Source organism: Dysidea avara, chromosome 12, assembly GCF_963678975.1.
Source record: "Dysidea avara chromosome 12, odDysAvar1.4, whole genome shotgun sequence".
Classification (NCBI taxonomy): Eukaryota; Metazoa; Porifera; class Demospongiae; order Dictyoceratida; family Dysideidae; genus Dysidea; species Dysidea avara.
In genome coordinates this window covers 5,181,583-5,208,859 of record NC_089283.1, presented here as the reverse complement: position 1 = coordinate 5,208,859, position 27,277 = coordinate 5,181,583, and the positions used below count along the sequence as shown (strand labels likewise).

The window sequence follows — 27,277 nt, the reverse complement described above, 5'->3', positions numbered from 1 at the left end:
GATAAAAGCATAGAAATGTAATAAAAGCACTTTTTATTGCAGCAGCTCCTCTATATAATATAGATGCTATACTATAGCTATATCATATGGTAGGAGCCAGTGCTCATCACAACTCCATGCAGAGGTGCGCATGATGATGTAGTGAAACTTTAAAAAGCTATTAATTTATAATGAAAAGTCATGTTGCTAATAATAATAGAGTCTGACGTCACATGACACAGTCACGATAAAATATGGATCGACTACCATTAGCGGTACTGAGGGAGGTCTGAAATGTGCTGTTCACTTGCAAATTTTTTGTCTGTATAGCATTTTTTTTGTAACCAACCACTTCAAGTACTTCCCTTACATATAATTTTTATTATGATGTGACAAACATGCACACACGCACCACACATATACCACATGCACGCACGCATGCATACACACACTCACATGCACACACACACACACACACACACACACACACACACACACACACACACACACACACACACACACACACACACACACACACACACACACACACACACACACACACACATACACACACACACACACACACGCACGCATACACACATGCATGCAGGTAGAGAAACACAGGGAACATAAATGAAGAGTTTGTAATAGATCATAATTAAGCTCATGCAGATTTACAGTAGCTAGATCCTGGTTACCTTACTTTGGACCAAAATTTGCTGATCTTAATAGCCACACTGTTAAAAATGAAGTGCTATGGTAGCACCTAAAAGTGCTAAATTTTGACTGCTCCAGTCAAAAAATAGCACCTAGAGGTGCTACCATAGCACTTCATTTTTAACAGTGCAGGTGGCTGCTTTAGACAAGGATATTTCTCACTTGGGGAATTTAAAGTTGGCATTTTAGAGAGGTGGCAATTCTATATATATACAGGAAGTTGCTAAGAGGTTCCACTGTACAAACAGCTCTATATGCCAGAAAGTAAGTCTGTGCGGCTAATTTACAGATAGCTATATACTTTAGTAATTCATCACATAATATGCTATGATGTTACCTACAGGTCATCCCAATGCAGACAATATACGAGTTTCAACAGGGTGGTATCAAATTGATTGTATGAGTAAGGACAGCTATACACAATTTGTTGCCATGCCAATTAACTCTACTGTGTTAACAGTTTACAAGATCATCTTTTCCAGGAGATACATCCTTGGGTTCCTACCCAATAACTTTTATAGCATATGACATGCTGTCAACAGATGAACTGTTACACAAAGTTGAGCTATATTATGACAACACAGGAGAGGTGTGCTGCTGCTAACTGTCCAATGTGCTGCATAAGTATGTTATTACTACTATGTGTCCCCATTATTGTGTGATTTGCTCATATTGTTCATCAATAGAAACCACACAAATGGTTCATGGCTTTAGGGAACATTATGCAGTATTTGTAACTGTTTACACAACAATTAAAATAAGTACGTATAAAAGTTCTATGAATATATCCTATATATAGCTGCTTACTTGCTAATCGTTAGTCAAAGCGTATTGGCTGATTAGTATACACAGTTGAATATGTCTTCTGCATGCTAGATTATGTTAACAGAATTATAATTATTTATGAACAATGAACTCTGATGCTGTTTCATACTGTACAGATTGCTGTACGTTTTTGAGAAGATAGTGTGGTCCAGAGAGCAGCCCTAATCTCCGGACTACATTATGATGAAAATTGGCACAGAGGCTCAGGTATAATAATTATTAATAATCGATATTCTTTTGTATCATAATCATGACATCAAAGGACTACCTTGGTCAAGGATCTGATCGTATTAACTAGGGTAAGATCAACATTAGAAGATGCTTGAAGTCATGTCATTTGATATTGTATCAAATTAAACACTGCACACTTACTAATTATAACTTGTTATGTCTCAGGATATTTCTACCTTGTGGTAGCAGATGATGGCACTGTTAGTACAACTATGGCTCACTCTACTGTAGCAAGAACAGCCTTCAGATAAATTTCCCATTGACGACAAAGTGTGTGATATCATGTTGTCCGCTAAATTTGTATGATATTTGACATGTAGAACTTCCCACAGCCTTGTAACGAGAATTGGCCTGTCTTTGCAGTGAAATGGAGTCTAGGATTGGTTATAAAAAATGACGTAGTCTCCAGACGAATCACTGTTGGATATGATCAAGTCTTCTCAAATAAGTTAGCATGCGTACACTAATTTGTTTTCTGTTATGATATGGGATAATTATATTACTACATATTAACTTATTCCGAGGTGATTCATTAAATGATTGCATATTGTGTAGCTGCCATTCAAATAGTTTTTTATAGAGTATTTGATGATTGTGTTATGGCAGATTACTATTGCTTAGCAACGGTCAGTTTTATGTTTTGAGATGCATAGTTCCATAATTAAATTACACAAAGTACTTGTTTATTGTAACTTGACTCAGAAGCTAACACTGTGGAGCATTATAATTTATTCATACAAGTGCAATGCAGCCATACATTCTGGGCTTCAGTGAATAAGACTACCGACATGCTCACTAGTGCTGCAATACTGTATGACTCATTCAGAGCAGTAAACTATAAATTGCATGACAATAGCTGTTACACAATTATTATTTTGCTATCACAGAACTGTGACCAGTTTGATGGAATTTATATTAAAGAGTTGAACAACAAGGGGGGGTCCTTACTATGCAATGATAGCATCACTGGCCTATAGCTAGGTAGCTATACATACTTTTAATATTATTATTAATGGTAGGTGATAATTGTACCACAGACAGACAGTGGGAGCTACCATCCAAGTGTACAATAACATCACTGGTGGTCAGTGGATATGAAAGAGATATCTAGTGATGGAGACATCAGTACAGTAATCACAACATTAAACCTAGTATCAATTTTCTATTAACCTGCCGGAATATAGGTTGACGTTATTTATCCTTCATCTCCATTATTTCTTTTTGACATTGGTGTTCCGGTAAATGCAGTGAATTTTTGTGCAAATTTCTTTCTGTGAATGTGTGTACGTGTGTCAGGCTCTTTGGAACCAATCCTAGTGCATGCCAACAATGGATCCAGCAAATATGGATTATCAATACCTTACAATCTCCAGTGGGTGAGTAATGTAATATGCTTAAAGTCTCTACTTGATACCCACTTGTATTTCTGTAGGCCCCACATCACCTAGGACATTGGCCAGGTACGCATTCATGATCGTCATATGTAATGGCATTTTATTTTTATAGTTTCTGAGTCCTAACCATCAGGAACAGATGCCAGTAGAAGAGTCAGCTAACATGGTATAACTATGTTGTAGCTACTATTATATTTTTTTTAACTGATCATGATCACTGCCATATCACATTGGTATGGGAAAGTTGATTTTCTGGAGCCTTACTGGTATATACATGGCATTGTAGCTGTATCTTAGTAACTGAAATCACTTTTAAAGGACAGTATTGAAAATTTGGGGTGACTACATTGTTGCCAGCCTCCCTGATCCTGCATGGCAACCAGTTATGTACTGATGACTTTGAAGGTCCATCTCCTCACAATGTCAACTTGGCTGCCAAGGTATATAAGTTGAACAAAAAACTGTGCTTTAACCAGGAAAGAATGTATAACATTTACATCATTAACTGCTAGGAATCAGTAAATAAGTTGGACCTGCCTTCAACCTATTTTGGCATGTACTGTTTTTCAAATTTCTTGGCTTTATTGTTAACTAGGTAGCACTACAAATGTAGATCAGTGTTTAGGTATTCAAAATATGTGATATATCTGTGTGATGGTATCCAGGGAATTGTGGGACTGGCTGCTTATGAAGGAATGCTAACAGATCTGATGACGCAGTACATTATGAAACAATGAACAAACAATTTGTGGACTACTGGCTGAAGAATGCTAACGTGAGTTGTTAGCACAGTCTAAACCCATATGTGTGATTAACCTAGTATAAGGTGTTTGGTTTACGCACTGTGTGTAATATTTGAACTCACGTATTTTATGGGTCCCCCCTTGTATTTAATGAGATAATTAATTAAAGCTTGTTTTGTTGTGTTCCAATATGGTACACTACAGGATGGAGACCACTGCAAGCTGAAGTATAATCTAGACCATACTTGGTCATTGAAGTACCTCTTCTTTCAAGTAAGCAGTGACTCCAGTATTGAAATAACACATTACACTACTTAACATACCCAAGCATCTCTCAGTACATAGACTAACTTGGAATCTCATTACCCTATGAAATATGATTATGCAACCAAGCAATGTGTCTGGTGTTAAAAAGCTAGGAAAGCAACATGTTGAGAGCTCTGTGATGCGCTTGGCATGGATATTCGATTTGTAATTCTTTTAAAGTATTTGGTATTGATTTGAAGTGTTGACATAGTTCTTCTTTGAGATCACAGGATGAATAATGTAACCACCTCTAAATGCGGCTCCAAGGTGTCCATACTATGTAGATGCCACTATCTGTACTCCCTTTTGTTGCCTGAAGGTATATAGTTCTCTAGACACTACATTCTTTCAAAGGAAGCCTTGTCATGCAAAAAACATCAATAAAAATTAAGTGATTTGTCAAAATTAATCCTGACTTACCTGATAATTACAATGTAATGAAATTCAGTGCACATTTTGCATGTTTGTTAGCTGAAATTTAAACGGAGTATGTAAACACATGTACAAGTGCCTAATAAGAATGTATGAATTTGTGTACAATGTTCTTGAAACAGGCATACAGTGGATTTGTGACATTGTAGACAAATGTAGGTCATAATCAATTTGTTTGTGACTGTAATCTATGCACTAGTGTGATTTTAGCATAAGCCGAAAACAACTTAATGTCAAATTATCTGCTTGAAAGATGATAGATTGTTAAAATACCTACCACATGCAATGGCAACGAATGCACAACAACTTAACTGTGTTTATATTACCATAGTTACCAAGCTAGGCGCATGTGCGGTGAAGTATTACAGTTTCAAAATGGTTCTTTTGTTTGGTAGAAAGTATTTGGGATTGATTTATTCCCAGATTCAGTGTTTGAAATGGAAGGGAAATACTACATGAGCAAAATGCATGAGGTAAGACTATCATGTGATGTAAACAGTGTGTTCTGTAAGGATAGCACAATACTTATTTGGTTCATTAGGGAAATTTTTACTTGTCTATTGCAGTATGGAATACCATTGGATAACAGAGCTGATTTCACCAAGACTGATTGGGAGATGTGGGTAGCTGCAATGGAAGATGACACTGTGGTATCTACATTGCTAAGTAGTTGAACACTCTTGTAAAAAACATCCACCCACAGTTCAAAACTATCACCAAAGTAGTATACAAGTTTGCAAATGAAACAATGAATCGAGTTCCGTTCTCTGATTGGTTAGTGTGGCATAATTCAAATTTGAAAACTTAACATATGTTACTATGTAGGTATTACACACCTCCACTGGAAAAGTCATGGTATTCAGAGCTCGGCCTGTCATTGGAGGCGTCTATGCAAAGATGTTAGTTTAAAAAACTCAAATGATATTTGTTCAAAAAAACTTGTATTGATAAAAATTTAATTACTAACTGGCTTTATTATAATTTATAAATAGTCTAATTGTACTATGACAGTGGACATCAAGTCCTTGAATAAATAGGACCAAATTTCTTCATGTAGTTTCTAATATACTCCTTGGTCTTTGTCTTTACTGAGTCGTTGAATTCTACTTTCTCATATCCTTTCTTGTGGTATGCTTCCTTCTCAGTTAACCCGTGTGTGAGCTGTAAAGAGATTAAAAACATGTTAAAGCAGTTACTCAAGTATCACTTTGATAAATATAAATCAAAAATAAGCAAAATCCCACACATGCAAATTTATCGGCTTTTATAAAGTACAAAAATATCCACATGTGATTACGTGATGGCTTCTGAACCGGCAGAGCTTGTCTAGCTACAATAGTCCAAAACCACCTATCACTGAAAAGTATATTCATTTGGCTACTTATACAAAGTTGAATAATCATTGTAACAACATTCACTCACTGTTATGTTGAGATGAACAGTGACATCTGGATCCGTGAATGCATGCCATTTTTGTAATTGCTTGACCTGGAGAAGCTACTAGTGTTTATTGCTTGATACAGTGAACTGGGAAGAACCATTTTCTGAAGGTATGTATTGGCATGCGTGTTTGAATTGCATAGTTTTGGTCCCATACTTTTGTCATAGGGTAAACCCCTAGGCACCATTTTATTACATCACAAATAAAAATTGTGTAGCTATAGGATTGTTCGTTCAAGAGTTACTGCATTTTGTAAATGTTTTTAGAGCATTGTTATTAAAAGTCACATACAGGTATAAGGCCAGGGTTAACAACGTAACCTGAGATTTTTGTCATCCTGAAACCGAAACCTATCAAGTTAAAGGAAAGTTCCAATGTGTAACTAATGTTTTCTTTAAAACTAATGCTCCAGTAAATGAAGTGGGAAGTTTACTGTTATAGTGTTCTTGGTAGTCAGAATAACAACAAAGTTCTCAAACGGGATCATAAACCATAATGTTTACTAAGGAAGTGATGTTTATGATTTTACCAAGAATAACAGATCAAGTGTAACTTGATTGTAATTTTTTCAACACCGACAATCAGACAATATATACGTGTTAGTATTTAATGAAAGTGTCACACTGCACAGATACGTACATACATACACACTGCACAGATACGTACATATATACATACTGCACAATGACACTACACAGATGCATTGTCTCACCTTGCGTGCCAGATGCTTAAAATCTTCAGAATTTGTGATAAGGCCATATTTACATCCCGGCTTTCTGTGGTATTGTAGACACTGAATAACCAGCTTGGACATCTGCAACCAGATAAAGAATCCGTGAGTATAGTTAAATGCATTGCACACACACAAAATATTATATACTACTACACATGTCCGTGTGCGTGCATGTAAGCACAAGCACACACAACACACACACAACACACACACACAAAGGCAAAGCAAAGCCTTCAGCTGCCATGCTAGTAGCACAGTCACGCCTACCCAGTGCTGGGACACCTGTGCACTACTCAGGTGCTAGGAGTCAGCGCAGGAAAATTCTCCCGGGGCAGGGCTAGTAACCTGCAGTAGACTGTACCGTGTCCCACAGGAGAAAGTGTGGGCACACGAAGTCCCACCTGGACCTTCACCCACTGTGTGAGACATGGACATTTGGCATTTGCTTTATAACACACACAGACACACACAAACACAGAGACACACAAACACAGACACACACATTGTGTTTGAAGTGATCCCTAGCCAAGGCAGCATCCTTACTAAGCACAGTGTTCTCACTGCCCTTATTAGGAGTACCAACAACATCAGTAGCAACAGCAGCAGTAGTGGAAGTAGTTTCAGTGGTCACAGTCTCTTGGCTGGTGGTGTCCATTTCAGTATGATCAACAATTTCACCATCTTCACTTCCTTTGCCATACGGTGATGAAGATCTGCTAACCTTAGCATCTGCAATAAGAGCGGCAATTTCTAATGGCACTACTTTGGGTTTAGAGCTATCTTGTGGTTCATCACAAGGCATTGGTATACTATCAGTATCCTGAATGATAACCATAGTATGTAGACTTTCAGTAGCCTAAAACAAATAAACAGTACCATAATACTTCCACAAAACCAGTCACAATATAAATTTACTTTACCTCGGAGGGTTTAGAGGAAGCAGATATTGTTGATGCAGTAGTAGTAGTAACAATGTTTTGTACAGGACTGGTCTCAGGACTATTACCGCTGTGGTCACTATTACTAATATCCATGTTAAGAGTCCCCTCTGTATCGTTAGCAGCCGGTCTCTCCCACTGTGTCTTCCTGTGAACATATTGACAAGAACACAATACAATTATGTGGGGACTTTACACTGGTTCAATAGGACACAGTCTGTGTCACAATGGTACTAGTTTCTGGTTACCACAACAACTGAACAGAACATTATACAACTCGACTGAATGTAACAAAATTCAATGACTGTTTAAACTTATTTTTATTACTTATCACGCTAGGAGCCTGCAAGCAGGAAGTCAAAAACATTGAGTAGTTTTTACTATGGATAGAACAATAGAAACTGGCAAAAATGCATAGCGTACTTAACTGCATTATGGATTTTGATTTTAAACATTCCAATTTCTTTAAACATTTGTCACACCCGTTCAGTGTAATTCCCCTTTAATGCAAAACCTTAGAAATTAAACAGGTTGTTAATTAAATATAACAGGTGAACAATTGGCATTAATATGGTACAATCACAACTTATTATGGTATCTTCTCACTTAGTTATACAGTGATAATAGTAGATCTTTCCTGCAGGGTCTCGTGCTGTACGCCAGTTTTCAGGTAGTCCCTTTTCTTCACTGGACACAGGCGGTGGTGGCGGAAGAGGAAGAGTGGCAAGTCCTGTGATGGCGGCAGTGGTAGGCACATAACACTGCTGCTGGATCAACATCCCTCCACTCTGCTGCAGCTGATCTAGTGGGCGTAGCTGCCCAGGCAGGATGCCTTGCTGCAAGTAGCCCTGTTGAATGACAGCCCCACCTCCCTGCTGCTGAGAAACAATTGCAGAATTACCTGCTTGTTGCTGCTGTTGAATAACAGCGGCTTGTGGCTGGTAAACAGGCAGAGCTTGTAGCTGTAGAGGAGCAATAGGGTTAGGTAATAGCTGATTCTGTGCAACTGCTTCAACAGTAGAAAGTGTGTTAGTTGCTGCAGCGGCTGCAGCTGCTGCTAACACAGTTGGTGGAGGAGGAAGAGGCGGTAAGTTTGATGGTGTAGCTGGGTAGAAGTTGGAGACCTGAGTTGGTTGAAAAAGAATCTGTGATCCGTACAATTGTCCTGTTGCAAGTGGTACCCCACTGATACCTGCAGTATTGCCCTGTGACATGGCTGGTAGTGCCAACTGCTGCATCAATGGCTGCGGTTGTTGCTGCGTTTGTTGGTTCACAGCTTGCGGCTTCAAAGGAACAAGCCCAGTGGTTATCAAAGATTGTGGATAACATTGTAATGAGATCCCTGCAGTAGTGCCAGCCTGCTGAGTTTGCTGTTGTTGTTGTTGCTGTAATTGCTGTTGTTGTTGCTGTAATTGCTGTTGCTGGAGTTGCTGCTGATGTAATTGTTGCTGTTGAACTAGTTGGTCATATGTGGAATACCCTTGTTGTTGTTGTTGAATAGTTGCTTGTGGAATAGTTCCTTGTTGAATAGTTGTTTGTTGAATAGTTCCTTGTTGAATAGCTGTATTGTAAGTTTTTGTTGTACTATTGTCTCCAGAGTTGTACGTTTCTGCTTGGCTGCTGCTAGACTGTGTTCTGCTATCTGTAGAGTCCCAATGGTATCGTCTTGGTCGTGCCTGCAACCTCCTATTGCTGTTACGATGGTACGACCCCTGTCTAAACCATCTATCTGTTGTTGATCCCTCACGTCTTCTCTGTCGACGACGCATCCTCAGCTCCCTACAGTAATCAATAATAATAATGAAACAGTTTTAGAATTTGTACACTTACAAATCACTGTCAGGTGAAGGTGACCTGCTGTGTCTACGGTGATAGCTATGACTGCGTCGCCTCTTAGCCTATGAGGAGAAAAAGACAATAGACTTAAGAAATGGACAGCATACAAACACACAGACAAATACTGGCTAGCAGAAAAGAAAATGAGATGTGATTCAGATACAACATTACGTCAAGCACTAAGGCTATTCACAACCAAAAAGAACAACAGTCTGATACAACTTAGTTAGCTAGATAAACTGATATAAATTGTGTACATCAGTACACCTACATAAGTTATTTTACTGGTATAACAATGCTATCCTTTTCCAAGGTAAGGGTGATTAGTTGGGAACACACACTTTGCCCTTGATGTGCCCATAATGTGGTTAAATTGTGCTGCTAATCCTTTAAACTAAACTGTACAATGTCAATTACTTACAGGTGGTGGAGAGGATCGTTTGGGTATCCGGTATACCTCCTTCAGGTCACTCCACTGTTCCAATAAATCATGAGCTAATTTGGCCAGACACAATGCTTGCTCACGCTCTAGCTCTTCAGTAGACTTGATCATTTCTCTTCCCTCCGCTTCACAAGACTCAGGGATACTTGTGCTATCACTAACAGGAGCTTGTTGAACCTGTTTTCGAGCCTGCTGATCTGGTTGGCATACTGGTGCAGGAGTGGCTTCTTTCTCACTGGTACTAGTTGGGAATGTTTCCTGTTCTGATTGCGTTGAGGATGAAATAGGTATTGCCTCAACAGTTGATGTTTCTGTGTTAGGTTCAGAATCTCTCCCAACAGTTATCTGGCTGGAAACGACAGTGTCACTGTCCTCATGTGTCTCCTCTGTACTCTCACAAGAACTAGGAGGATCGTCTTTATCATCAATCATCCATTCTGGGTCTTGTGTGTCTGTCATGCCCTCTGTATCATCTTGATCCAAACTGATCGTTGTGTCTGATATCGTTGATATGATGCTATCTGTGTCCTGACCGTCTTCTTGTTCATTTTCTGACATTTCATGTCTCTTGTCATTTTCTTTGTGTGTGCTGTATTCTTCTGTGACATCTTCCTTGGGAATCACACTGTCCTTAGTGTCATCTTCCAACCCCATGTCAGCACTTTCCTTAGGAATGTTGGGTTCTTTATCATTTTCTGTCTCCATATCAACGTTTCCCTCAAGTACAATACTTTCTTTAATGCCTTCTGTTTGCATATCAACATCTTCCTTGGGAATTACACCCTCCTTAGTGTCTTCTGTCTGCAAATGAGTGTCTTTCTCAGAAACAATATCTTCTTTACCACCTTCTGCCTCCACATGAATACTTTCCATGGGAACAATGCTTTCTGTTTTATTTTCAGCCCGAATATCAAACTCTTCCTTGGGAATAGTGCTTTCTTTAATGCCTTCTGTATGCATGTAAAAATCTTCACGAATGATAATCTCTTTACTGTTTTCTGTCTGCATATCAACTTCTTCCTTAGGAATATTGCACTCTTTAATGCTTTCTGTATGCAAATAATTCTGCATGTCAACATTATTGCTAGGAACAGTAACCTCTTTATTACCTTCTGTAATAACATCTTCATTAGGAATAATAGTCTCTTCATTACTATCTGTCTGCATGTCAACTTCTTCTTTAGGAATCATATCCTCTTTATCATCTCCTATGCCTGTCAGCTCTTCATCATTTGCTGTCTGCGTATCAGCTTCTTCCTTAGCCATGCTGCTTTCTCCCATATCCACTTTGCCTTGCTCCATTTCTATTTCTCTCTGTAGCTGGCCTATTATCTCTTGTGGAATAGTTTCATCTTCCCGGGCTCCAACACCTTTCTCTGCTTGTGTATCACTCTCTTCTACTGACATGTCAGCTGGGTCTCCTTGCAGTAGTAGTGAAGCGTTATCGGCAAAAGCTGGTACCTCACCTCCATTATCCACTGCTGTCACACTGTCCTCTGCTTGTTGTACGCTGTCTTCTTGTGTAGTGTCTGTTTCATATCGTAATCCATCTTGTTCAGTTTGTGCACCACTTTTGAAATAATCTTCCATTGGTACGAGACCATCAGCAGCTTGGCAAACAGTTTCACTGTGTTTGTTGCTTTCATCTTCACCCAAATTTTGTACATCGTCTTTGCCACTTTCTGTGTCCTCTTGTATTTCTACCTGAGCATTACCTGTTTCCTTTGCCATGTCTTCTACCTTTATCACTAAAATCATTTCTATTTGCATGGAATCTGTTTGCTTCAGTGTGTCACCTGCATCTATTGGTGTGTCATCTATGTCTTGAAGTGTGTCAACTTTCTGCTCCAGTCTGCTACCCACCTGCATAGGCACGTCATCCGTTTGCTTTGATGCATTATTTGACTGCTCTGGCATGCCAACAGGCTGTTTCAGTGTGTCACCTGTGTCTATCGGTGTGTCATGTATGTCTTGAAGTGTGTCACACACCTGCGTTGGCATTTCAACTCCCTGTACTGGTATGTAAACTTCCTGTACCGGTATGTCAACTTCTTGTACTGGTATGTCAACTTCTTGTACTGGTATGTCAATTTCCTGTACTGGCACGTCAACTTCCTGTACTGGTATGCTAACTTCCTGTATTAGTGTGTCACCTGACTGATCTAGTGTGCCATCAGGCTGTTTCCATGTGTCTACAGGTGTGTCACCTTTCTGCTCTGTTATATCATCCACGTCTTCTTGTTGGTTACTTACATGTACCTGCTTCAATGTGTCTTCTGACAGCATGCTACCTGGTTGTTTCCACATGTCTTCTATGCCTTTCGCTGTATCACCAGTGTCTTTCTGAGCATCAACTGGCTGTTGTGGTGGGTTACCTCCCTCTGTTTGTGTGTCACCAGTTTGTTTTGGTGTGTCATCGGTTTGTTTTAGTATGTCATCAGTTGTGATATCAGTCTCAGTCTGCAAGTCACTTGTTTCAGTCTTCATGACATCATTCATGTCTTTGTGTGGGTCAACTACCCCTGCTGGTGTGTAACCAATCCATTGCACTGTGTTAGCTATTCCTGCTGTATTGTTCTCATCTTTGTGTTCCAGTATGCCACCTGTACTAAGCATGCTGCTATCTATCTCTCTTTGTGTATGGTCAATGAGTGTGTCAGCAATATCTGTTGTCACTTCACCACCTATCTTTGTTGATGCTTCAACTGTCTCCTCATATATCTCTGTGTACATACCACCTGTGTTACTAGGTATGTTGCTGTCTGTCTCCTGTGCATCAACTGTGTCCAAGGATGTACAATCTACACTTGTTGACGTTCCACCGTTCTCTGTTGATGCTTCCATCTCTATCAGTGTTTCATTTGTCTCCATCTGAACATCATCTATCTCTTTCGCAATTCCATCACTGAGTTTCAGTCCATTATCTGTGTCCTTGGGTGGTTCAACTGTACCACTTACTGTATCATCCATCTGCTTCAGAGTACTATCTGTCTCTGTCTGTGTATGACCTGTCTTTTCCACTACGCCATCACTACTCAGCTTCAGTGTACCATCTGTACATGTGTCTTGTAGTATGTAACTTGTCTCTATCTGCATACCAGCTGTCTCCTTTGGCACATCATCAGTGTGCTCTAGTGTGTCAGCTAGATTGGTGATTTCATAAGTCTTGATCTGTGTATTGTCTATCTCTTTAGCAGTATTATCCAATTCTTTCACTGCATCATTTGTGTCTAGTGGCATATCACCAGTGTGTATTGGTGTGTTGACTGCATCCTTTGGTATGTCACTTGTGTCTACTGGTATATCAATTGCATCTTTTGGTATTGTGACCAAATCTGTTGGAACATCACTAATGTCTGTTGGTATATCAACTGTGTCCTTTGACTGGTCACTAATCTCATTTGTGGTGTCACTTGTCTCTACACACACTATGTCTATATCTCTTGGTGTTTCATCCTCCATTTTCTCAACAGGTTCTTTTATTAATGCAACAACACCTAGTTCTGTTTTCATACTACTACTATCTTCTTCTTGTGTCGTAACATCACCTTCACTCTGAGAAGTGTTCATATCTTTTTCAACTTGTTCCATTTGCATATGTTCTTCTAAGCCTTTTAAATCCTCACCAACTTTCTGTGTAATGTCTTCTTCACTATGATGAGTGTCCCTCTGTTCTGTGATGATTTGTTCCAGTTTACTATCTTCATCATTTTCTGCTTGTTTCACAATATCACCTTCTGTTAGTTCTTGTTCTGTGGCAACTATTTCTTTCATGCTGCCTACTTCGGCTTCTTCTTTCTGTGCTACAACTGTTTCCTTGTTCATATTGTTGTCATCCTCAGGTGATTCCTTAATATCAATATGAGAGTCCTTGGTAACGGTGTCATTAACTATATCCTTCACATCTTCAACTGTCAGTTTGTCACACTCAACTGCCTCTGTTTTTACATTGTCTTTTATTCCTTCTTCCTGTGTTTCTTTTTGATCATCATTCTTTAGGGAAACATTATTTTTGCTTTGTATGGGATCAACTAGTTCTTGTGAAGTACTGTCATCTTTCTGTGTTAACTTTTCTTCAGCTTTGATGCCAGAATTCTCCTTGTTCTCTCTTGTTGATGATGGTGGTATTGTCATACTGTTCGTATCTGGTTTCACTTCTTCATGTTGGGACTCATCACAACTGGTGGGTGGGCACTGGACGCTATCTGCTTCTGTGACTGTGATATCCACGTCTGTGAAATGACATACAATCTGTTAGTTTGCATGTAAACAAGTAAACAGAAAAATTTGGAATTTTCAACTAGAGTAGGGACCATAGCACATCGAAAAAAGTACTGAAACAAGCTGGAGTAGTGCACAATATTAAATCACAGTAAAACAATAAGAAGTGTTATATCCCTACTGTGCTTGTTATTGATGTGCTATGGTCCCTATTCTAATTGAAAATTCCAAATTTTTCTGTTAACTTTTTTGTAAACAATTATTATGACTGGTGAACCCACGCATACTGCGAAAGAAATGGCACCACGTGCCCCAGCTATATCAATTATTGTTTGAAAAGTGAAGTATCCATTATACTTCATTGTCAGCTATGTTCAACCCGTTACACAGCATTTCGGATCAAGAACTGTTTGAAAAGCACCTCTGCAATCCAAGCATACCGAAGAAATGGTACTGCGCGCCCCAGTTATATCAATTATCATCTGAAAAGTGAAGTATCCATTACGCTTCATTGTCAGCTATGTTCAACCCATTACACAGCAGTCAAGAACTGTTCGAAAAGCACCCCTACAATCAAAATAGCCACTATGAAAAATACGGACGATTTCAGTTACGAAGGGAAGCCATTATGTGCTACCGCCAAATCAACACTTTTCACTGTCAGCAAAGATGAATGGGACACAAAGGAGGACACTGGTAAGTCCATGAAGAATGCATTGTACGTACTGCGGTATGCCAAAAGGCACTTCTCGGGCCAAAGTGACGTAGAACAGTGAAAAAATCAAGCCTGTAGCCTTAGCCGTTATTGAGTTACGCTTGTCTGAAGGCATCAGTCAGTCAGTCAGTCAGTTACTTACTCAGTCAGTAGAAAATTCTGTTAAATAATATATTTTCAAAATTCCGTAGCAACTTTTTGAAAGCATTTCGGGTCAATCCGAAGGTTTGTTTGGGCTTAGTTTTGCCTAACCAATACTGCCTCATCGTTGTCAGGGAAAATTGAGGCTGATTTTTGGGCGATGTTATTCGTGGACCACGCCTACTCCTTTGTGGTCCCTACTATACAGTACTATCATACCGTATGATATTGTGCTTGTGTAGCATGTGTGCTACTTTGTATCAATGTATTCCTACATGTACGTACGTACATACACACACACGCGTGCGCCTGCACATGTACGCCTGCCTGCACATGTACGCCTGCCTGCACACATTTACTCACACACTACACACACACACACACACACACACACACACACACACACACACACAAACACGTACTCTTTTTACTGATAGTAGTTTTAGGGGTCTTGCGTGGGACACTACCAGCCTGTTGAGCCTCCTGCAACCATTTCTGTACCACCATCAGTAACTTGTTGTCTTCTATCTGATTCTTAGTAGCAATAGGGAGGTGTTTCAGTGTGGTCAGTAGCTGTGGAATGTATATTGTAACATTACAAGTGTGTGTTGTATTAGAGTAATTTTTATGTGATGTGTAGTTTAAAAGAGGAACTGGGGGAAACAAATGTCAACTGCCCATGTCTTACATAACGGGTAAGGTTCAGACGAAACTTCAGGTGTAACCCTGCTACAGCACCCTTCCCTAGGAGGATTTTCCTTAACTTGCTCTTAGCACCTAAAAGACGGTCTAGTGTTTCAATGGGTAGGTATTATACAAGGCAACAAAAGGCACTATAACTTCTGCGTGCATATGCACACACGTAAAGTAGAAGTCACAGCTACTATGATTATTTATTTTGTGTTACTAATCACAAACAGACTCACACTCATACGGAAATCCAGCTGCTGTTTGCCAGTCATGTCACAGCTGTCCACCATCCAACTCCAAAGCAGCCGCAATCCTTGAAGGGACAGGAATTTCTTCAAGCAAGCCTCATCTTCAGTTGCCTGAACAAACAAAGGGAGTTCTGAGTGACACTAGCCATGGATGAAATGCATAAAAAATCCCAACGATAACATATATAAACATGCATTATTGAGATACAAAGCTTAGTGTGAAAGTCTATTATGCTATTATTACTCAGGTAGGAATCAAGTATTGCATAAACTTGCAGGCAAAAATTGGTAAAAATCCGAGATTGGAATATGTGGTGTGGGACTGTCTCTTTGGGAGTGAATGGCTTGAACTATATGTGCTCTTTCAAAGGGCCCCACTAATTAAGAAAACCACAATTGTGACGAAAAAATATCTATTGCAATATTACAGTATTTTGTATGGTTGAAAATTTTCAACTTACTATTTTATTACAGTAATTGACTTATATTAGGGTCTTTGATTGCTCTATTAGAATATCTTGATCTGTGATTTAAAGCACCTACTCAATGGCATCATGTGATGTGGTTGATACTAAGAAAAGTAGCCATGGTGCTAAATACTGTGATAATATAACAATATTGTTTTACTATTTGACAGATATTGTTTACAATAATATTGAGTTACTGCATGGCTGGCCGTTACACCTCTAAATAACAATTTACAACTACGTACAATAGCAGTTAAGTAGTAAAGAGGTTCATTATGTAAACATGTATGCTACAGGGTATATGTGGTGTACCTGTAAGACTTTCAGGAGAACATTTCTCTGCTCTGAAGTTTCAGCGTGAATCATGGCTCGGGAGATGGCCAACACTTGGTTGCTGTTCATGAGACGCCATGACGACCCCACTATGTCATAAACTTGCTTCTCAAACTAATAAAAGAACAAACAAAAAAAATTATATTCGGTGAAACTTACATAACATACAAAGCATAACATACAAAGCAAGCTACAGCAGTCATGCAAAACACAGCTATTGCCGCCCAACAAACCAGCACTGTGCACCACTCAAGCAATTGAGTCTTGTGCATACAAATCCTCCTGAGGCTAACCTGCAGGAGGACTGTCTAGGTCTCATGGAGAGAAGCCATGGAACCTAAAGTTCCACAACAACCCCAATACCGCTAAGCAAGACAAGGACAGTTAGGAATTTGCTTCCCCAGTAAACACTAGGTACCCATTGATGTTACAACTGGGTGGGCTGCTTCCCCAGTTTCAGTTGACACCAGGCCACCAGGCCTCCATTATACAGCTGGGTAGACTGGAGAAATGTGAGTGAAGTTTCTTGCTCAAGGAAACAACAACACCAAATTGGCATAACCGGGCATCAAACCTGGAACCCTTTGATTACTAGGCTGATGGTCTAGCTACTTGGCCTCACATGCATCACCTACACACACATCACACACACACATCACCCCCCACACGCACACTAAACCCCACAACAATACATGCCGTACACTACACTAGACTGCATATGCACTCACTAAAGCATCAGGATCAAGAAGATTAACATATACTTCATCTTTTCTCTTCTTCTCCTTGCGATGTAATGGAGCTAAACAAGATAAAACAATTAGAGCTACTGGTACAAATGTGATGTATACACAATACCTAGTATGATTAAAACTTGTTTAATGGTAAACATGTGAGTCACAAGATATGGCAAAGTGGAATGTACAATGTCAATCCGTGTACTCATCAAACTCTACATGTATTGCCAAATATTGTACTTTGCATGGGATCGAGGATCAAAGTGCTGGATTTCCATGCAGCAGCTGAGAGCAGACGATCAGAAAGTAAACTGATGGCAGGCCTCAATCAAATACAATGAAAAAACAATTAAGTAAAAAATGAAACAAGGCCTGCAGATATTCTAGTGGACATTGAATTCCTTCTTCAGTACAGCCAAGTGAACTAGGGATTAAAATATCCACTAGCAGGTGTAGGTGACCTTTGTTTCACTACTTGTAGTTTCTATGACCCCTAATCGAACATGTAGTTTTTAAATAACAAAATTATGACTAGTAAACCAATGCATAACATATCATAAAATTAATTTTGTGCCTGAACATGCGGCCCAACTATCAAGTAAAATAGCCATTATGCTTCGTTTTCAGTCTGTTACATGGTTACAGTCTGTTACATGGTTATAGTCTGTTACATGGTTACAGTCTGTTACATGGTTACAGTCTGTTACATGGTTACAGTCTGTTACATGGTTACAGTCTGTTACATGGTTACAGTCTGTTACATGGTTACAAACAAAGAACAGTATGAGAAGTGCCTCTGCAATCAATCCAGTCACTACGGAAATTACGGACAATTCTTACAAACATGATAGTCAGCACAGGGAAGTCATAATGGGCTACCATAAATCAACACCTTGTACTGCCAGCAGAAAAAAAATGGGACACAAAAGGAGAACAAAGGTAAATCCATTGGACTGAAAATCTAATAATGAAAAATCAAGCTTGTAGCCTTAGCTACTATTTGGCGAGCCTTAGCAAGCCACCCCCTTGTTCCACCATACATCCGACTGTCTGACCATTCTCAAAAGTTTACGGAACGAACACAGAAAGTCTCACACTAAGGCTCGCCCATGATGCTGTGTAGCATCCGTCTAGTGTATTATGCTTGTCTGAAGGCATCAGGCAGTTAGTCAGCTTCTACTAAATACAAATTTTACATTTTGTGTTGCAATGAAGGTACTCTTTGGCTTGATTGCACCTAACCAATACTGCCAAGGTCTGGTTTCTGGTCATTTGTATTTTGAGAGCTCTAACATACAGTACTGTACTACGTATGTATGCATCAGTAACTACTAGCATTGGTCAGATACGCAAGCAATCATTTCACTAGATTCACGTCACTTTGACATACTGTTATTTTCCTCCAAGGACAGTTAATGATGAAGTTTATGATGACAGATTCTCATGGTGTGCAGGAGTGAAGCTGGCAAGTTGCCTTATTAATGTTTTATAAACAGTCTGATGGAATACTCCATTGCTCAAGATGTAACACTGTCTAGCCAGATGGTAAGACATCACACAGACAGGAAGAAGACCCCAAACAGAGACTACATAACAGAATTAATGATCATTGTTTTCTTTGTTATGTAAGGTGTAAGGACCTTGAGAATGTGGTATATACTTTAGACATGAAGTGCAAGTACAATAACTTCTCAAGCTCTACATGTGATTTAATATACGCTGCAGCCATGGAGATGGACACTGCCATAAGAAAAGTCTACAGGCTGTCAAGTGCATGCATACTGGTAGGTCAGCTGCTTCCCCCTACTGCCATGGTCCGTTGCTTAGTGACTATACCGTAGGAGTTATGTCCACAAATCAAGTTCATGAGTTCAAGACAACACAATCCTTGATGTTAACAAACATTGATCTACTCCAGACTTTTTCACAGTACCCAAGATTCTATACTATAGTAAGCATGATGTTATTAATGCTTCAACATGACTGCACCCCAAATTTTAGGACCAATATTGCTATATCAGGATACAACGATGTCTAGTCACTTCATAGTAAGGCCTCCAGACAGAAAGAAGACCCCAAGCAGAGAACTATTCACTTGGTTACACGATTATTAAGATCGTATGTATAAGCCAACAAGCCCGCATACCATATATAGGAGATTTACTCTTTTCCCCTGGTGATTCCCCTTCTGTCACTGCAAGTTATGATCCATTTCTTAGTGGGAGCCATGACCATGCAGGAGTGTAGGTTCACTAAGCACTATTAAACCTTCCTTCATTACATGATTGTGTGTGAGGTGTCATGTACCATCCGAAGAGATGACAGAGCAAAGTGTAATGGAAGCACACAAGATGTCAGAGCAAGGTGTAGGAGATTCACAGAAGAAACAAGAAGAAGGTACAGTGACAGTATGAAGAGCATAAGGAGGGTAGTTTAGTTTCCGGTTTGCTCACAGCAGCAGATATGGCATTCATAAATCGAGTAGTCAAGTGTTGTATAATAACCTCACAGCACACACACAGACAACACCACTATACTGAATATGTTCCTTAGCCACCAACCACCTAACAATTACATTTTATAAAAATACAGCATCAATCTACAAGTTACTAGTGATTCAGATATGTTGGGTGTGTTTATACTAAATGTAGCTACATACAGTAGTGTTAGAGTAAAGTCTTTGTAGAAGTTGAGATTCAGCTGGTCAGTCAGTGATAGTAGTGGTCCCTTTGTAGTAATCTTGATATTGTCAAACAATCTGCCATCTTGTTAATACGACATCTGGAGCTGTAAGGTTAACACACATGCCTACTGCATACTATTACATGACAGTAAGAACCCTAGCTTCATGAGTAGCCTTGCCACGTACCATGACAACGATACCGATACAATGGATGTGTCACAACTATACCATGTTGCCCGATCTCTCTGGCTAAATAAGTGTGGATTTCTTCTCAAGCAGTACCAATTCTGCTAAGTCTCACTGATTAATTGCAACAGTATATTCTTCAGTAATCATTAATGACGAGATCTGCATGCTTTACACTGACAACAAGTAGTTTAGCAAACATAGACGGACCAGAGACCACTGCAATTCTAGCAACTCAACTATTCAATGTGAAATGAAATGCAACAGCTCACTTATAAATGAACAAAATTCCATTGAGCCACCACAAGCAAAAGGGTTTTCAACAACCCATGAATTTTTTAGAGTTAGTTAGTCAGTTACCTGGTCCTGGTGATGACGTCCATTCTTGAAGGCTATATACTCTTGTTATGTACTCTTGTTATGCTAATTGTTCAGCCATTTGACAAATCCATTAATGTATTTTGCCACATTTGATGTAAAACTCGATAAATATTTGCACCATAAACCAAATCTTATCTATGACAAAGGCTTCAAGTATGACACGACGTCACAAGTGCAGGTTGATGAGTATTAGCACTCTTATGATCAAACATCACAGTTCGAGTTGCTTCTGATTTCCTTGCAGCAAAAATGTATTTCAATAGCTCCAAGAATAATGATGGAATATATGTGTAAAGGATCTTGCAAAACAAGAATCTTGCACTGAACTTGTCCCTTTTCTTGCAAGAAGCTTGGAAAGAATATTGCAACATATTTTTCCCTGAATTTGTAGACAATCATATGTATCACTACAAAATGTTGTGGTCTTCACACACAATTTCAGGTAGCAGTAACAATTCATTAGACCATGGCGAAACATTGGAGAGATAAGGAGACACATTACAGTATAAAATATTGCATGAAAAAGAAATAAACCATGATTTGGCAGGCATACGTATTGATCCCACTCTTAACATTTTGACATTATGCACTGCATGGATTGTATTACACTTCAGAGGTACAACGGACAATACCCCCCCCCCCCCCCCCCCCCCAACCACACACACACACACACACACACACACGCACATACATAACACACACTCACAAGCACTACTGCTCCTCGGAGAAGATTGTTGTTGGTGTCTGTTTGATGGTTTGCCAACCCCCAGGTAGCCTCTGCAGTTGGCAGCTCCACAATAACAACGCTGAGCAGTTGCCTCACTACAAACAAGAACAACATCACACACATGAACAAGAGGTTGATGTGTACACACATAAACATCCTTTACTATACCACTGAAGCATCTGTTTGCTGAATGACAAGTGATTTTAAAGGCTTCAATATTTGCTACATTTTCTTTAATTACTTGAATTGGAAGGCTGCATTTTAGTATTACAATTTGTAGATAATTAGTAACACTTACTATCGCTATTCAGTGCTTCTTTCTCCCCACTTACCATAATTCAATCATTTGTTAAACATTACATGGAAAATATAGTATGCTAAAGCAATGAGTATATTGTACTACATGGTTACCACAGATATGTCGTCCTTATACACAATAGCACCACACAGGAATGGCAACCAAGTAATGACTGATGTACACACATTATCTAGACATTTTGAAGCCACTATGACTAACAATCTTCAGTTACGATAAAGTATAACAAGCCTTGTAGATACAGTACAAACTGTATACAGGTTGAAATAACTGTGGTGTACATGCAATCACTCTTCGTAGCTGTTAAAGAGGCAGGAAGCTAGTGCAGGGGTTAATGTTTTTCATTACAATCGAGTATGAGCAAGCCAGCTAAAATGACAGTCCCTTTTTAATGCAATATTTGAGAGCTAGCTGGGATTAGGGTATAGCTATATAGCAAAACAAATTTGAACAACCTTTAGACTACCATATGCTAGATATGTTATGAGCATTACTACTGAACTGGCAGGTTTTCTGTCTAAAAGTTAACTGAGTTCAGGTATCTAAGACATGAAGATCATTAATTTCAATAATATTGAGAATTGATTGACCTTGGCATTTTCATCTGCATTAAAAGAATTGCTTTTTTTCAAATAGAGAATGGAAGGAAAGTTTACAGACATTATAAATGGCAGCATAGCATTGTTAAATACATTTGTTGTGCAGATTGAATTCTTACCCAAATCTTTGGAACTGATAGTCAAATGTGAGTTCCTCCCCAGCTGAAATGTGTCGTAGTGTGAAGAAGCCAATTCTTAGTCTTCCTTCAACTGTCCACTATAGTGGTAAAGAAATTAATAAACAAGTGTGTGTTGTGTGTTGTGTGTGTGTGTGTGTGTGTGTGTGTGTGTGTGTGTGTGTGTGTGTGTGTGTGTGTGTGTGTGTGTGTGTGTGTGTGTGTGTGTGTGTGTGTGTGTGTGTGTGTGTGTGTGTGTGTGTGTGTGTGTGTGTGTGTGTGTGTGTGTGTGTGTGAACATGCATGGGCACATATTTGAGACATGGACAGCATTGCACTGGGTAGGTGTGACCACGGTAATGCTGTGTACTTTTTCTGTGTCCATGAGCACATGTATGTATGTGCATGCATTGTGTGTTCCTTCTCTCCTAACCTTCTGTGTCTCACAATTTGGGTCACAGCTGTGGTTGATGAACCTGGACATGTTACCACAATGAGTAGCATCAAGAATCTGCAACAACATCAACAACACCATCACAAGCCACAACACCACATACACACACAATCTCCAATACAATGAGCTTGCCAAGAAAGCCACAACAACATTAGCTAGCAAATCACACATGTACACACCAGAGTTCATGGTCCTCCGCCCAGCATGTTATGTCTGCATTACAATATACTTTTACAAAGAACTATTAATATGCTTGTACTGTAATACAGTACTTACGTACATAGACTTTTGGGTGCCATGTAATACACCAGCCATTGAACATACACATTGTTGTGTAGTTGAATGAATGCTTCATAAGCTACTGTAGACCAGCTTTCATCACGGTAATTGGCATTTGGGAAATGTTCAAAGGGAAACTACGTAAATAACTAAATCTTAACACCATTGTGGGAGTCATGACACAAACACGCAGTAGCCACTCAGCATGAGACAGTTTTAGCTAAGCACACTTTGACAGCACTGTAGGGTTGGGATTATTGCAAGTGAAACTTCACATGTGTAGCATAAAAAAGTTACCTAAGGATATATTACACTTATGTTAGAGGCATTGTCTTCCAATCCTACTACACGATACATATGTTAACCTACATCATCAGCTTTCAGTGACATGAAGTAGTAATGGCGTCTCTTCTCCATCGAGTACACTTTCTTGCGTTCTTCAAACTCAGCCAGAGAACACACCTCACCACAATACTCCATAACAAACATGTCCCTATAGTAACCAAAGGGTAATATGTATAATATATAAGAACCAATAGAAGTAAGAGATGGAAAAATCTATGGCAATACCAGCTTTAAAAAAAACTTTTTTTAATAACCTTTTTGTAGTTTTAAATAATGGAATACGGTACTGTATGTCAATTCATGTAGTTCCCAAAGCTTATCAGACAGTTTCAGTCAGAATTTCTTTCACACAAGGATGATGAGGGAAACAAGCAGTTATTGTAAAAGGCTATTTCACCATCAACAGACTCTTTGATGGGATGGTAGCCACTTACTTTGGCAAATCTATTAATGCTCGAAGCCCCCATCCCTTCATTTCTGTCTTAAACACCTCAACCTTAGCATACTCTGCCTGCAAGAATAAACACTTAACCATCATCTTTATACAGTATCAACTAACCCTCTGAAATCTTTTATTAGTACAATATTCCCCACAGGGACATCTTGAACTACTACAGGGTTAAAACAACAATTTAAAATATAGTCAGTGTACCTTGTATAAGGCATCGAAAACATCTGTACTACGTATTACATGTACACACATATACACACTTTTGTGACACAATTTCCTTTTTTTATATGCCATGTCACACGGTACACACCCTTACAAAGTATTTTCAACCTGTTGTGGCTATAAGATTGGAAACATGTAAGAAGTGGATTATAACTGGTCCATACATAGTGGCAATAAGGTTTACACATTGTAAGCAAAGACATGTGCTATTTGTCATATCCCAAAATTAAATTCACCAATGTATCGGCTGTTTGAGAAACATTGCCAAAAGGTTTATGTTATATGCACAAAAAACACACTGTATTTTTAATGAACACACATCAAGACATCATTACCATTCTATTAGTAATAATCTGTTAAGGCAGTCTTCTCCACAAGCTGTCTCAGGATCGTCCATTTCTACAGGTGGATAATACGAAAGTTATAAACATTCTCCTATCAGATCATTGTACAACCAGTGGAAGAAATTTGCTGAAGTAGGAATTAAATGTCCACAGGTATATAGTTGCAGGTGTAGATGACCTCCCTTGTCTAATTGGTTTTCATTTATATGATCCCTACTCAAATGTAATTGTTCCTGCACTTATTTGTTTACTAATATAATTCATTACTGGTGAACCTTAAAAAGAGAATGGCACCATACAGACACAGTAATGCGTGCCCGACTATCTATTACAAAAACGTGAAGTGGCCATTGCACTATGTTTTCCACCCGTAACACAACGAGGAAAACGAAGTACAGTGTTAGTGCAGCAATTTGATTTTCAATTGATTTAGAAACTATATTTCGTGTGTGTTTGATGTGGATTGTGAGATTCTAAAAAAACTATGTGATCAAGATTTTACCGCTCAACACAAACAGTACAAGAAGTGCCTTGGCAAGCAATCGGAAATTAAATAAAAAATAAAAACTTGCTGGAAGGGTTTGAGGTCATTCTGAAGACTTGATCATGCCTAACCAATACTTTACGAAGCAAAAGTGCACAGCATGTGTGACGTAACTTTCTGAGCTGAACCACTAACACTCAACACCTTGGAGAAATACACATGAAATATGTACACTAGCTGTCACCCTGTAGAAACTACATACTGGTAGAGCAGAAGAGGTACGATACACTCATGTCAGCTCATAGGATTTGCACAGAGCACTTAAAAATCAACATTTGGAGGGTTTCATTGAAAAATTAGGTGCCAATTGAAAGCTTTTCTTATCCGTAATGTAATGGTGTGGTGAACCACGCTGAACCCAGTGGTTTGATATTAATATACAAGGCGATTGAAGATGTTGTCATGTGACAAAGAGCTTACCGCATAAAATGAAGGGCAAACACCAACAATGGAAGAGTATAGCACTGGAAATTGTATTCATGGTCTCCACAATCCCGTAATTTAGGGATTAAGCATCAGTTTAGTAGTCAAAATATGCAATTAACATGAATTCTTTTTGATAGCGCTTTAATATATGTCGTACCGTAAACGACTGAAAGTTTGGAGTGACTAAAGTTTGGCGAATTTGGGAAATTCGCCAAACTTTATTTGTCAATCAGCTATTCAGTACATAGTTCCATATTAGCTGCATGGTGAATTTGCCAAACTTTTGTCCGCCAACCTGCTTTGCATGCTGATTCGCCAAACTTAAGTCTCGTCAAACCTTCGTCGTTTACGGTACCTCCTCTGCTGGTAGAGTATAAAACAATAGGGCACCATTATGGGGAACATAGCACTGAAATTGAAGCCGTAGCGCCTACAACTTCAAATGTTCCGTTTTCGTCTTTCTCTCCTAGTAAAAGGATTGTTTAGAATACTCCATCTCTCATAAAGGCATTCACAGTTCTAACACTTGTATGGTTTCTGTTGAGCTGTTGAAGGCAATCTATCCTCCAACAATTATATTACTGACATAAATATATTACAGTTACAGCACCACTTCAAACAGGTAGAATATTATTCACACACTCCTGAAAACCTGTAACAGAGACTAAAAAAAAGGAGGGAAATTCTGCACAGAGGATGCTTTTTCTCTACATAGGTGGTACTTCACACTGCCACCCACTGAGCTGTAAACTGCAAGATTTTATTTGTGAAAAACATGTCACTGCTTTAAAAACAAATGCTACATCTACATCTTGGTTACACACAAGTGGGGCTATGAAAGAAACACTACAAATGGTAGTAGTCACTGTATAGAGAGGTAGATGGAGCATGTATATAAGTGAACACCAGTTACTTCAGAACAGGAATACAGTACCTGGAAGTACACTTCATGAATTTAGTTTTTTCTAATGAGTTTTTAGAGATTTAACGGTTTCAATACTACAATTTATCTTTCCTTAGACAGTCGTCGATGCCCCTTTTTACTAAACACACATGCACACACGTGTGTGCGTGCCACACACACATGCACACAAGCTTGCGTCCACACCTTACACAATAATTTGTAGCAAGCACACAAACAGGTCATCAAGATAATTCTTTCGGATAACTAGTGGATCAGTTAAGCATCCCTTGAGTGTTGAAATCAAACCAAATAGCTGGTTCCACCCCACCAGATTAGTATTACAACACCACAGCCCACAGAAAGCAAAGAATTGGCACAAACCTGGATCAAACTGACACTCACAAACCATCTTCTTAGCTCTCTTCTTGTCCCTGCTACTTGTGGTGTCATTCAGGTAGACATTCTCGGTTATCATTTCAAAGGGAACAGGGCGACTGTTGGTATCCATCCTAAAAACGTAGGCGGGATTTGGAATCAATGAGAATACAATGCCACTATACGGCTTATACACACACAAAATACCTTCAATATATAGACGGTGTTATTTTTCTCTTCTCAAAACAGCGTGGTCTTTCATCAATCTACTTCTGGCGCGATTCAGCGGTAAATGTGATCTGTGTAACGCCCTATATTATTTTTATATTGTTGGGCTATCTTTTTATGATGCGCTAAGT

General features: G+C 39.1%; 1 protein-coding gene and 1 pseudogene across 1 annotated transcript; one reads left to right on the top strand and one right to left on the bottom strand.

The window, feature by feature from the left end:
- Positions 1 to 950: 950 nt before the first annotated feature.
- LOC136241321 (uncharacterized) lies at positions 951 to 5,737 on the top strand (annotated as a pseudogene).
- Positions 5,528 to 27,269, bottom strand: LOC136240027 (uncharacterized). Its single transcript, XM_066030826.1, has 20 exons — positions 27,126 to 27,269; positions 26,925 to 27,052; positions 24,661 to 24,724; positions 24,212 to 24,263; positions 24,087 to 24,163; positions 23,677 to 23,800; positions 23,008 to 23,085; positions 22,578 to 22,675; positions 21,523 to 21,638; positions 17,561 to 17,631; positions 16,812 to 16,946; positions 16,021 to 16,143; positions 15,517 to 15,667; positions 9,997 to 14,249; positions 9,570 to 9,637; positions 8,346 to 9,518; positions 7,722 to 7,887; positions 7,304 to 7,657; positions 6,781 to 6,882; positions 5,528 to 5,788 (listed from the first exon to the last, which is right to left on the bottom strand). Exons 2-20 carry the CDS (start codon positions 27,049 to 27,051, stop codon positions 5,645 to 5,647), a joined length of 7,476 nt encoding a protein of 2,491 aa, XP_065886898.1. The 5' UTR covers position 27,052; positions 27,126 to 27,269; the 3' UTR covers positions 5,528 to 5,644.
- Between the last annotated feature and the right edge of the window lie 8 nt (positions 27,270 to 27,277).